Source organism: Phyllobates terribilis, unplaced genomic scaffold (genome assembly GCF_046119375.1).
Source record: "Phyllobates terribilis strain yellow unplaced genomic scaffold, ASM4611937v1 Scaffold_3__8_contigs__length_932513732, whole genome shotgun sequence".
Lineage (NCBI taxonomy): Eukaryota > Metazoa > Chordata > Amphibia > Anura > Dendrobatidae > Phyllobates > Phyllobates terribilis.
The window spans coordinates 344,009,946-344,023,312 of NW_027362763.1; the positions used below are offsets into that span (position 1 = coordinate 344,009,946).

The 13,367-nt window shown below is 41.8% G+C and overlaps 1 protein-coding gene across 8 annotated transcripts in view; it reads left to right on the plus strand.

Annotated features, from left to right (window-relative positions):
• Positions 1-13,367, plus strand: part of TNK2 (tyrosine kinase non receptor 2) — a 191,398-nt gene that overhangs the window by 142,865 nt on the left and 35,166 nt on the right. For 7 of the 8 annotated variants that reach the window (XM_073675216.1, XM_073675217.1, XM_073675214.1 and 4 more), the window contains 3 exons: positions 1,699-1,876; positions 5,265-5,335; positions 10,939-11,145. In XM_073675216.1, the coding sequence (XP_073531317.1) occupies positions 1,714-1,876; positions 5,265-5,335; positions 10,939-11,145 (441 nt within the window). In that variant the 5' untranslated portion in view covers positions 1,699-1,713. Of the gene's footprint in view, positions 1-1,698; positions 1,891-5,264; positions 5,336-10,938; positions 11,146-13,367 lie in introns of those variants that run through there. The other variant, XM_073675219.1, reaches the window with a different exon arrangement.

Consider the following 13,367-nt stretch of genomic DNA (forward strand, 5'->3'; position numbering starts at 1 on the left):
TAGAATGATTCCTTATTGAATACGGCAACCAGGGTCATATTTCTGTTCAGCAGCTACACACACCGATGCTTTCACCTTCTGCCAGTCATTGCACTGGTTGCCCATTTGCTGCAGAATACTATACAAACTCATCTCTCACCCACAAAGCTGTCCACCTTTCTGCACCACCCTATATGTCCTTCCTCATCTCTGCCTATCTCTCTACCCATGCTCTCTGTTCTGCAACTGATCTAAGACTAACATCCTCCATAATCCGAACCTCGCACGTCCGTCTCCAAGACTTCTCAGATGCTGCACCAGATTTGTGGAATGCTTTATTCTGCACGATCCGACTAATACCTAGCCCCACACTTTTAAGCGTTCTTTAAAAACACATCTCATTAGACAGGCCTATCACCTCAATTCACTAATCTAACTATTCCCTATCTCTACATTTTCCTCAGAATCTGGCTCCTATTCATCTGTCTACACATCCTCCATGCACTTGGTAACTGAGCTTAGATAGATATTGGCTGGTGACCGAATCACTCAGCTGTACTTGAAATGCCCTATTTATTATGATGGCTGGACCATACAGGACAGCAGTTTTTACCTATTGTGTCCCCCTATTTCCTTATAGATAGTAAGCCCTCACTCCTCCTGTAACTCCCAAATTGTGTTACTTTGTGATGTCTGTACATGGCCCCGCTTAATTGTAAAGTGCTGCCGAATATGTTGGCACTATAGATATAAAATTATTATTAAATGGGTTGTGTATTTTAGAAAAAAACATTCTAAGTTCTGTTTGGGGGTTTTCTGTGTAGGATCCTCATCTCTTGGCCAGAGTAGCAATGGGGAGTAGTGATAAAGAGCAGGATCTCTCGCTCTGAAGAACTGTTCCTGTATTATGTTACTCATACAATCCATTTACTGGAATAGGAACTGTGCAATGCTCAGTTTCCCCCAAGGTGGCGCTGCAGGGAAACCAGATTTACTGACAGCTTTCCCCACAGATTGCAGCTGATTGCTGGTGGTCACAACAGAGGGACACTGTGATCTGCTTATTGTCAAGGACTTCTAGCAAGTAGGGATTGTCCAAAGCAAGAAACCACTTTAATGGGAGTGGGAAAGCTGGGTGGCAACCCTTGTAGGAACTGTATTGGCATCCATGTTGTTGTCAGTAGGTCAAAATGGCTTTTATCAGCTTGACAAAGGTAGACTTCCAAACAGTGCTAGGCTGTAGTGGCCACAGGCTGCTGCTACCTCCTCTGGGCTTGTACCTGGTAGGTGAGGGCATGGTAGCACACTTTACATTGGGTCCAGGACGCTACTCTTCTAGACTGGAGAGCCTTTCTGTGCTCTGTATGTATAGGGCAATATAATCATATAGTATATATCTGTTTCTGTTGCTGCAGCAACCTGTGCTGCCTTCCCATAACAAATGGAAGTCTAAGAGAAGTGTGAAAACTTACACAGGCTCTTGGCTTCACAGGAAAGATCACATACGCAGGCCATTCTCCTGACAGTGTTGACAGGTTTTATGGCCCTAATCTCCTTCTCTTTAGAGCCCTCTGCTTCCCACAGGTTTTCACACGCCAAGGAAGATCTGACTCTGGAATTAGAATGAATAAAAGCCTCTCTATAGCCATATAAGGTTTCCATGCATGGAGTCACATATCTGACAAGTGTCTGATTTAGGTATTTTTGCTTTTTTCACAGAGGTTGGGCAGTAGCATGCAGGCAGATGAGGGCTCAGAATGGCTTCTGGAGCTCTTGAGCGAGGTGCAGCTGCAGCAGTATTTCCTACGTATACGTGATGACCTGAACATCACGCGTCTTTCTCATTTTGATTACGTCAAGAATGAAGATCTGGAGAAAATCGGCATGGGCCGGCCTGGTGAGCCAACTTAGGTTTGCTAATTACCTGTTCACATTAGCTATGAAAAAAATATTTTAATTTTTAATGTACTTTAGTGTGCTCGATAGCTGACCGAAACTGTAAGCTTTTACTCTCAATATAAGTCATTCTGTACTTCATTTATTACAACAGATAATTTATCAGCATAGTTCGATCAACAATTGTGCCCTGTGCCGCTCCTGTCTACCTGGCAGCAGTATGTCACCTCCAGTGATATTCGGTAACCACAGGACTAATCATGGGCCTACTGTTTATTTCTTTCATTGAATGACGCATAGAGATGAGCAATGGATTCACTGGTCCTGCCTCCACATTGGTACTCCGTGGCACCCGGACAAGGGTCGTACAAACTTCTCATCCAGCACTCGAATGGTGGCATCTGGGCATTTTTGGCGCTTACGAGGCTCCTTGATGTATGTTGTGCCACAATGTCATTACATTGCAGGGGACTTGTGAAAACCGGAGACACCCCAGGAAGCCTGCATTCATGTGCCAGCTGAGAAAGTTTGCCGGACCCTGGTCCTGCCACCATGGAGTACCGGTGTACAGAATTGCTTTGCTCAACTCTAATGATTCATTCAGCTGAAATGTAATGGAGTTATGTGCCTTTGCTGTGCATGGTTTTTGAGAGCTTGGGGTACAATTGTTAAAAAAAAAGCATGTTGGTTTAAAGTTTTCCATTTAACGGGATTGTCCACTACTGTAAAATTTAGAGTGGCTAAACTTTCTAACTGATTTTTTATTTTTAGCAGGCTCTTGCATTTTCTGCAGATCGTTGGGGGGAGACACCCACCGATCGCACATTGAACCCCCATGAGAAGCGTGCAGCTCAGCAGACAGGAGTGCCCAGCTCATGTCTAAGCGTATACATAGACCAGTGTATGGATCAGTAGATCGTACTCAGGTGCCCACCGATCTGCAGGCAATTCAAGTGCTTGCCAAATAAGAAAAATCAGTTAGAGAGTTTAGTTACTCTTTGACCTCAATGGGCTCAGGGTGGAGTAAGAAATGTAAGCAAAATAAAACCACCTATACTCTCCTACTTGAACGATGCTGCTCCTCCTCATTTGGTATTGTATTCCCCTCTGGTCTCCTGGCATCAACATATAGCGGGTCCTCATGTGACCACTGCAGCCTTCACATTTTGACCAAATGGAAAGAGTCGGAGCAGGAAGAAACATTTCTCTTCCTGTCCTACGGAATGTGAAGGATGCCGGCATGAACCACAGACCATTAATGTTCTAAAGTAGTTTCGAACCCTTTAAATAGTGCACTTTTATATGACAACTTTAAAATGAATCTTTGTTAGGGCTCATTTTCATCTGCAAGTAAAACGGATGAGTGCAATCCGATAAAAAAATCGGATTTCATTCTTACTAATGTTATTCTATGATTGCCTGCTCATCTGTGATTTTTTTTTTTTTTCTCCGCTCAGATCGGATTGAGAAAAAAATCGCAGCATTATGCGAGTGGCCGTGTATATCTGGACAAGACTCGCCAATGCAAACCTATGGGTGCGTGGAAAAAAATCACACCGCACATGGACCATATGTGTGCTGTTTGATTTTTATGCACCCATCTCCAAGAAAACCCGACATTTCATCAGCCAAGTACAGTAAAATTACAGTGTGACCCTGTTCACAATAGAATATATATATATATGATAGATAGAAATATATGAGTGACAGATATAATTAGTACAGTGCTTGTGTAGCTTACTGTACATGTATTTTAGTAATAAATTACAGAAAAAAAATGACATAAGATCCCCAAAATTTTGTTAACTAGCTGAAGGAAAATGGACAGCTGGGGGCTGATGTTTATAGCCTGGGAAGGGGGGTAATAAATATGGAGCTTCCTAGGCTATTAATATCAGCTGACAGCTGTATACTTAGCCTTTACTGGTTATTAAAATGGGGGACCCCGACACAAAAAATGACACAGGGCTCCCTTATAATTAATAACCAGCAAAGGCTAGGCAGACAACTGCGGCCTGATATTAATAGGCTGGGAAGGGGCCATAGATATTGGCCCCCAAACATCAGCTCTCAGCCGCCCCAGAAATGGTGCATCCATAAAATGGCGCTTAGTCTCCGCTCTTCCCACTTGCCCCGGTACAGTGGTATAGTATTGGGGTCGATGTCAGCTTTGTATTTGCAGCTGGCATCAAGCTCAGAGGTTAGTAATGGAGAGGCGTCTATAAGACGCCCCCATTACTAACTCCATAGTCAAATTGTAAATAAGATCCAGCCAGAATAAAGTAATTTAATAGAAATAAAGACACAGACTCCTTTATTGAAATAAACACACCCCCTTTTTTACCCATTTATTATGGAAAAAGAAAAAATAATACACCACAATATTCCTTACCTGTTCGACGAGAAGATAATCTTATTTGTCCCTTGACGAGTTTAGCTCTGCTACATCTAGATGTCTTGCTGAACGGTGGCATTATGCGACCGTTCAGCCTGACATCCAGCAGACACACTGAGCTGTGCATGTTAGCGAATAAGGTGAGCGGAGTTCATAGCTGATGAACTCCGTTCACTTCACTGATGTCCGCGCTGGCTCACTTTAAGGCTCACCTAATTTGCTGCTCCTGTTGTTCTCCATTATCATGAGACATAGATCTGCCCACGTAATAAGCCCCAGTGCAGGGGGTGTTAGAGTGTTTTTGGAGGTAGTTATGAAAATGTGAAAATGGCACAGTCACATACACCCTATTCTAGAGAATGTGTTTGCCCATTATCACCTTGCTCTCCTGTTGCATATGTGTACAGTGTTACTGGAGACGATCTAGGCCATTACTGATTGCAAACTGCTCCCCTTTATGTCTTATTAGTGGTTGCAGAATTCTTCCTATGATACTGCCACATCAGCTTTTCCTCAAGTATTTACTTAACTGCAATTCAGAAAGTAATTTGCCTTTCCTGGTATTAATTTGATTTCATTTTTTCCATATTTAGATGTGGTTTGGTATTGAGACAAAATTTATTTTTATTAATCCAAGGCCATTGTGTTATGGAAAACACTGATTTATGTTTTTGAGGAACTGCATCAAGCAAACTTGTGTGTAATTCAAAACAGTTGGATGTAGAAAAGCCATGTGCTCACCATTCCTCATAGCAGCCACCTCAGCAAGAAAACCTAATTTTCAATTAAAGCTGGTCTGGCAATCTACTGTCTGTCCCAGGCCAGCTTCTGAGACCCCCCCAGTTGGCCATACCTTTCCTCTGGAGGGGCTGCTCCAGGCAAGATGTAATATTTACATGTCGACCATTCAAATAAGAGGCTGTGTAATTAATACATTTGTGAGTATGGTGGGACACATGATATTACAGATACTAAATGATCTTTTTCCTCCTAGGCCAGAGGCGTCTTTGGGAGGCTGTAAAAAGACGGAAAGCAATGTGTAAACGTAAGTCCTGGATGAGTAAGGTAAGCCAATATTGACCACAAAGTAATTCCTAGTTGTGAAAGAATCTTGTTACCTTCTGTAGTGAAAATGTCTCTTAGTACATTCACACTGGAAAAATCCAACATGTATTTGCCGTGAAATCAATGCTAGAAATCCAAGGTTGACTGCAGATTGATGGCTAAACCGTGTGTGGCTACCTGCATTGGTGCCTGAGCAGGATCCACTTCAGTAAGTGACATTTCACTGGCTATGTTCACACACATTATATTTTGCTGTGTATTTTGCAGCAGATTTTTATGCAAATTTTCAGCTGTTTCTTGCAGAACCAGCAAAGTGTATGAGAAACCAGAATTCTCTGTTCACACATGTTGCTTTTTTTTTTGCTGTATTTTGTTCCTTGGTTGGGTTTTTGGAAAATAGAGCATGTCACTTCATTCAGCGTTTTTGCAGCAGAAAATGCACCTGCATTTTTGCCGTGTTTTTGCAGTGTTTTTTTCACCCATAGGAAGTAATGGCTGGTCAAAAAAACGCAGCAAAGATGCAACAAAAAACGCACGAAAACTTATGTTTTTAACACAGCTGTTTTCCTGCCAAAGAAAAGTTAGCAGCAAATTTGCAGCAGAAAAAAACACAACGTGTGTGAACATAGCCTAAGACTATGTGCCCACAATGCTGAAATGCTCCGGATTTTTCATGAGCGTTTCTGCATCTCCCTGACAGAAAAAACGCATGCAGATTGTACATGTGGATTGTACATGCGTTTTTCCTGCCAGGGACAAGCGGATGTGAAGCATTTTGAACATGCGGTTTCGCATGCGGGTTGTTAAGCGCTTTCCAAGCGATTTTAGCATCACTTAGAAAAGTGCTTGACAACTTGGTCACACCATGCAACCGGCATGGATTTATATAGTGTGACCATGTTATAGTAAAAGAATGGTAAAAAATAAACATTATACTCACCTTCTAATGGCCCCCGGTCTCCTGTACGGTGTGTCTGGTGTGTTGGGCGGCTCGCGGTGGTCTAAAAGGACCTTCCATTACGTCATTTAGTTATGTGACAAGTCACGCGACCGCCAACGTCAGCGGTCACGTGACCTGTCACATGACTAAATGATGTCATGGAAGGTCCTTTCAGACCATCGCGAGCTGCCTGGGAGCCAGGACGCATTGCTATGGAAACCGAGGGCCATCAGAAGATAAATATAATGTATTTTTTTATTTTAAATTCTTTTTTTTTTTTACAGATACTATGGTACCCGGGTCTGGAGGAGAGTCTCCTCTTCTCCTGACCCGGGTACCATCCGCACATTGAATCGCTTAATATCCGTATGTGCACATGTAGTCATTCGGATATTAAGCGATTCAGTGCAAGTCAGTGGCGGCAAAAGTGCCGCGATTCCGCAAAATAATTGGCAGTGCTGTGGATTTTTCCGCAATGATAATACGCAGCGGAAATCTCCGCAGCATGTGCACAGCACACGCGGATTATCATTGGGGAACATGGCAGGCCTTCTACCAAGTGTTTTTTAAGCGTTTCTGCAGCGGAATTGCTTCTGTGGAAACGCTTAAAAAAACGCATAGTGGGCACACAGCCTAAGAAGTAGTGGGTGGTGAAAAAAACGCTACAAAAAACGCACCTGCGTTTTTGATGGCAAAATAGAATGGGATTCTTTTTTTTTTCTCAGAACTTTATGTACATGCCTAAATAGAGACAGAAGGACAATGGAAAAAAAACGCAGGAAAACCTGCATTTTTGACGCAGCTGTTTTCCTGCCAGAGAAATGTTGTCAGCAGATTTAGCTGCAGAAAAAAAACAACGTGTGTGAACATAGCCTAACTGAAATAATTTTCTAATCTGTTGGAAAAATCACTGGCCATATGAACGACAGCCCAGATTTCCTATTGCACTCAGTCATTGGATAGTTCACATGGATTTTCTCTAACATTTAGGCTAAGTGCCCACGATGAACATGCGGGTTGTTAAGCTCATTTCCAAGCGATTTTAGGATCACTTGGAAAGTGGTTGACAACTTGGTCACACAATATAAATCCATGCAACCGGCATGGATTTATATAGTGTGACCAAGTTACGATGCTGCAAATGCAGCATCAATAGTAAAAAAAAAAAGAATAAAAATGTTGAAAAATAAAAAAAAAACATTATACTCACCTTCCGATGCGATGACCCCCTGTCTCCACTACGGTGCGTCCGGTGTCTTTGGCGGCTCGCGGTGCTCTAAAAATGACCTTCCATGACGTCATTTAGTCATGTGACTGGTCACGCGACCGCTGACGTCGGCGGTCGCGTGACCTGTCACCTGACTAAATGACGTCATGGAAGGTCCTTTTATACCACCGCGAGCAGCCGAAGAGCCAGCAAAGCCGCCGGGAGCAGACAGGGGGCCATCAGAAGGTAAGTATATGTTTTTTTTTATTTTTATTTTAATTCTTTTTTATCTACAGGTACTATGTACCCGGGTCTGGAGGAGAGTCTCCTCTTCTCCAGACCTGGGTACCATCCGCGCATTAAATCACATAATATCCGCATGTGTAAGTGTAGTCCTGCGGATGTTATGCGGTCCAATGCAAGTCAATGGCTGCAATTTCGCCGCGATTCCGCAAAATTAATGGTTGTGCTGTGGATTTTTCCGCAATAATAATCCGCATTGGGGACCATGGCAGACAACTTAACAAGCGTTTTTAATGCATTTTCGCGGCAGCAATGGTGCCGTGGAAACACATTAAATCCGCAGCGTGGGCACGCAGACTTAAAGAAAAAATTTCAATGTGAACGTACACATAGGGCCTTTTCAAATGTAGTTTTTTTCATACAAGATTTTTTTTTTTTATGATAACAGCAAAATGAATGAGATTTCTAAAATCTCATTCAAATCATGTGTTTAGTTTTTACCTGTGGTCCATTTTTTTTTTAAGAACAATCAATTCCGCCAGCATTTTCCTGCATTTTTTCCCCTTTTTGGGATCAAACTGGGTTAACACCAAAAACATACATGTGTACATGCCCTAATGGTTTATGGCCTTTTTGCGGTGGGCATTTCATGATTCACTGAATTATCTTTGGGACATGTTTCTTGCCTTTGACAGTATTAAGTGGAAAAGCCCAGCGGGGCAATTGCTTTTTTAAAAGCTAGACTTGCTGAAATGAGATCTTGTCCTAGCACTTGTTAGGAGTATATGTAGTGTGGATGGCCAGTAAGTAATGGTCATGTAGCTGGATGGGGGCAGGTTGGGTTTGTGGATGGCAGCATGCACAATGATTTTATTTCTCATAAGAGCTGCTGAAGCGCCAATAAATTCCACAAATTTGTATACAGATTGTCATTGGTCATAACAGTCTCTGTCCCCATTGGGGTCACAACTTAGATTAACCTGTTATGGTATATTTTTGGAATGTGAAGATCACCGATCATATGGGAAGAGCCTACAAACACCATGCAGATATTGTCCTGGATCAAAATTGCATCCAGGACCCCAGTGCCTCAAGACAACAGTGCTAATCCTTGATCTACCCTGCAGCATCTTTTATTCTTTCCTTCCCTTACACAGTTCCAAAGCTGTGCAGTAATAACCTCAGAGCAGGGAAATGTACAAGCCCGAATGAATGATGTCATATTGCAGTTAACATTATCTAGTCGGCCAATAAAGGCCTGAATATTTAAAGGAGCCCTCCTGCATTTTATTTATTGTCCTCTTTGCTTGCAATAAGTAATGTGTGTGTAGAATGTAATACAATACTTACTGATCACCATCTTTTGTATTTTCCAATTCTGGTCCGCTCTGGCATCGCATGACCCCATTTGTGATCTGTTGGCTCCCATGGCATCTTCTGAAGTCATTTGATACCAGAGCAGCATTGGAAATGGCAGAAGATTGTGGCTTGTATTGTAGTACACTGTATACACACATTACTGATTGCAAACAGAGATGACAATAAAAAAAATGGCATGCTCCATTAAAGTGCACTCCTCCTATCAAAGTTTTTATCCTCTTAGTATATTGCAGTCATCATATTATATAGCATTGTGTAATTACAATTGCTTATTTTGCCCTTCTATCCAGCTAATTCTTCTCTTTTCCATTAGGTCTATGACATTATGTGATTAAAATCTGACTAGCTGAATCCTTCTAAGCTCTATGTAGAAACAGGAGGTTAATTTTCTCTGCACAAGTCATGAGTCACTGCAACAGTCTATGGCAGGGGGAGGAGGGAGCAGCTGGGTCAGGAGTTGAAGAGGGGAATGATTTTTGAAGGGAAGAGAGACTTCCTTTTTCTACATAGAGCAGAGAAAAGTGAAGCATTAGCTGGGTAGAAAGGCAAAATGAGCAATTATATACACAGTGCTATGTAATATCATGACTGCAATATATTAAAAGGATAAAAACTTTGATAGGATGAGTGCTTCTTTAAGTATAGCCATTTTGATGCATGTATTGCAGTTAGTTGACTATGACCAGACAATATTGTGTGTGACCAGCATTTTATTCATCATGTAAGTTGTATGAATAACACTAGTACAGGTTAGAAAGCACATTTGTGTTTTGTGCCTTCACTTTTTTATATACGGCCTGACTTATTAACTAATACTATATGACAGGTGGGGGTGGTTGCATTTCTATTTTACGTCTCAATATGATGTTTTCCTTTTACAATATGGAAATTTTACTGACATTCTGAAAAGATTTTGTATATGTGAGAATTACTATTTAAAAGTAAAAAAAACCGAACACTATAAGGAAGTGCTCCAGGCTCGGTCATTTCCTGCCCTCTCCGTCTGTACATTGGCAAACATGCGTTCTGCTACAGGGACGTATTGTGAAGAATTGAATGAGTTAATATTGTTGTGTGATTCCTCACTCTTCTGTCCTCTGTCTACAGTGTTGGCATTTTTGGGTCTGGGGTTACTCTGAAAATAGAACCCACCCACTCAGTATCGCATGTCCCTCTATGCTCAGTGCTGGGCCATGGCTGGTGGTGTGGTGACACACTGTACAAGTGTCAGCAGTTGTCCCAGGATTTCCTTTCTTGAGTCAGTCAGAGAATAGAGGATGGATTGATCCAGCTGCAGGGCTATCTGGCAGCGGAAACTGCTAATCCCAGATGAGAGATTTCCTCTACTTTTCCTGGATCCACATCACAATATTCGCATTCAGTTTCTGCAAATGTTAAATTATACCTTTGCTCTGCAGCTTGCAATCTTCTGATTACTTGGAGGAGATTACAAACTGTGAACATTAGTACAGACTCTTTATTCTGCTTAAGTCAAAACTAAATGTAATATTCCAACCACTTAACTGTTTTATAAATATATGTAATAAATGTGTGAAGTTTGTAATGTAGGAGTGCGGTTAATCCGATTTTAGGCAGGATAGGGTGTGCCCTAAATGTCTGATAAAGGCTGGTTAAGTCTAGGGACCTGCACCTATTTTTAGATGGGAGACCACGGCCACGTCCCTGCAGAGGTCGTGCATGAAGGTGCGGCTGTGGACATGTATTGTAGATCCTAGTGATGGGTCATAAATGTCTAAAAGGGGAATAACTATTTAATGATCTGGCCCGCGTTTATACAGACTAAAAAAATAATCACATTGTTCTTTTTTCCAGGTTTTCAGTGGAAAGCGCCCAGATTCCGAATTTTCTCCTCTATCACAAAGTACTTTCCGCAAACCTCCCAGCCCACCACCTTCTGAAGGTCAGCAGGCTTTGACCTGTCTCATCAGTGAAAAGGACATTTCTCTCTTTGAGAAACTTGGAGATGGTTCCTTTGGTGTGGTTAGGAGAGGGGAGTGGAACACACCCACCGGCACACTGGTAGGTACATCTATTAACAAATTACAATTAGACACACAAATGGCCCTAAGTTTCCCAACCTGTTGTATACTGACACATAAGGAAGACATAAACACATTCCCCCCAGGTCATTTTGAGCTCCGTATTTATACAAAAAAACTATCTGCTCTAGGTTTTATAAATCAAATTTTTTTATTTCTTTTGACAATTTTTAAATTTTATTCTAGAAACTTGAATAGTCAGAGCAGTGGAGAAATCTCAAATCTTAACTAGATTCCATCTTTCTTATTAGTATGATGCCTTCCCGAGTATTCACAAGGAGAGCGCTCTTCCGCCTCTCCTCAACACTCTTTGCAGTGACTGACAGTCTGCAGTCAGTGTATACAGCATATACTGCAGCCTGCCCATCATTGCCCTGAGAGGTAAGAAGAGGCCTATCCTCATGAATAACTCAGGACTCCTAAACTATGCGTCCGGTGTATTCTTCTAGTGATCCATGTATCCATCCAGCTGAACAGCCTTTGTGGTGGTTTGGCATTTGTCTATATATCAACAATGATTAAAAAAGGGGGCTGGTTTAGCTATTGAAATGAGCAGTGAGCCAGCATCCTTCCCATGTATTACGCAGGAAACAGCCCATAACTGGAGCTGATATATGGAGATCAGGGCACTTTTGAAAATGAAAGTATATTAGCGCATTATATATTTATATTAAGAACAAATGTTACGATTTTTTTTTTTTACATGGACAACCCCCATATAATCTCGAACAGAGACAAACATTGCCAGATGAACCCCATTGACTATACCGAGGTCCTGAAGTTCCTCTGGTTTCTGTTCGGGTGGCCATCATTTTACCTGAAAGAATATTGCAGCATGCTGCGCTTTTTTATGTAAAAGTGGGGGTACGTATGACACAAGTGTGATCCTAGCCTAAGCGGACAGATCTCCTGTACACAAGAGACTTGGCCTAATTTGGGCCAATGTGTAAGAGCTAATTTGGTTGAGCTGTACAGTGACAGATTCAGTCACATCTTGCGTAAATATCATTAACTTTCACAGTGGTTAAAATCAGGGGTGTGGAGTCGGTATAAAATGGCCCGACTCCTGCTCCTAAAATATATAATCAATTGGGTACATTAGTACAATGGAGGATGTGCTGTAAATGTTTCCTTTTGGGAAAGTTATGAAATGTTCTATAAATGTCTGTTCTGTTCCTGATCTAAGTGAATCTGTGCTGCACTTTATGTACACGCTCAGTAGTGAGGCAGTGCTGCACTTTATGTACACGCTCAGTAGTGAGGCAGTGCTGCACTTTATGTACACACTCAGTAGTGAGGCAGTGCTGCACTTTATGTACACGCTCAGTAGTGAGGCAGTGCTGCACTTTATGTACACGCTCAGTAGTGAGGCAGTGCTGCACTTTATGTACACGCTCAGTAGTGAGGCAGTGCTGCACTTTATGTACACGCCCAGTAGTGAGGCAGTGCTGCACTTTATGTACACGCTCAGTAGTGAGGCAGTGCTGCACTTTATGTACACGCTCAGTAGTGAGGCAGTGCTGCACTTTATGTACACGCTCAGTAGTGAGGCAGGGCTGTGGAGTCAGGGTCAGAGAAATTGAGGAGTCTGAGTTAGAGGTTTGGCTTGCCGACTCCACGGCCGTGGTTAAAATAAGCACATTTCCTCTACTCCAGGGGCTGTGTGGAGTAGAAGTGCAATTCTCACTCTTTTGCATCCCATTAATATGTCTTAGTGTTGGCCAAGCATCCAGCCCTTTTACCCCTCTTCACATTTCATTCACAAACTGACATTACATGGTGCAAATCGCTATAAATTATGTCCCAAATGTGTCTATTCTGGGGAATAATACACCAAAAAAACAAATGCATTGGTAATTGTGGGTCTCGCTGTCTAAATGTGGTAAATGCCTTTTTTTTAACATTTTTATGTCAGATGTTGTACTGTTTTGATCTAGAAATCCTAGGACAGCTTTCGCTTAGATTTAGGAAAATCTTAAATTAGTATACGACGTTATCTTTCTGAATTTGAAAGCCATGAATAACCCTTCAATAAAATGCATGTATTATGCTACTATTATGCATTTATTATGGTGCTATATTTGGATATTCACACATTTTTAGTTTCATTTTTATACCTTTTTTGTTCAAAAATTCTGCTGCCAGATGTAACTTCAAAGTCTTGAAGATATAGAAAAGTATCGAAATCTGCAGACACTGGTT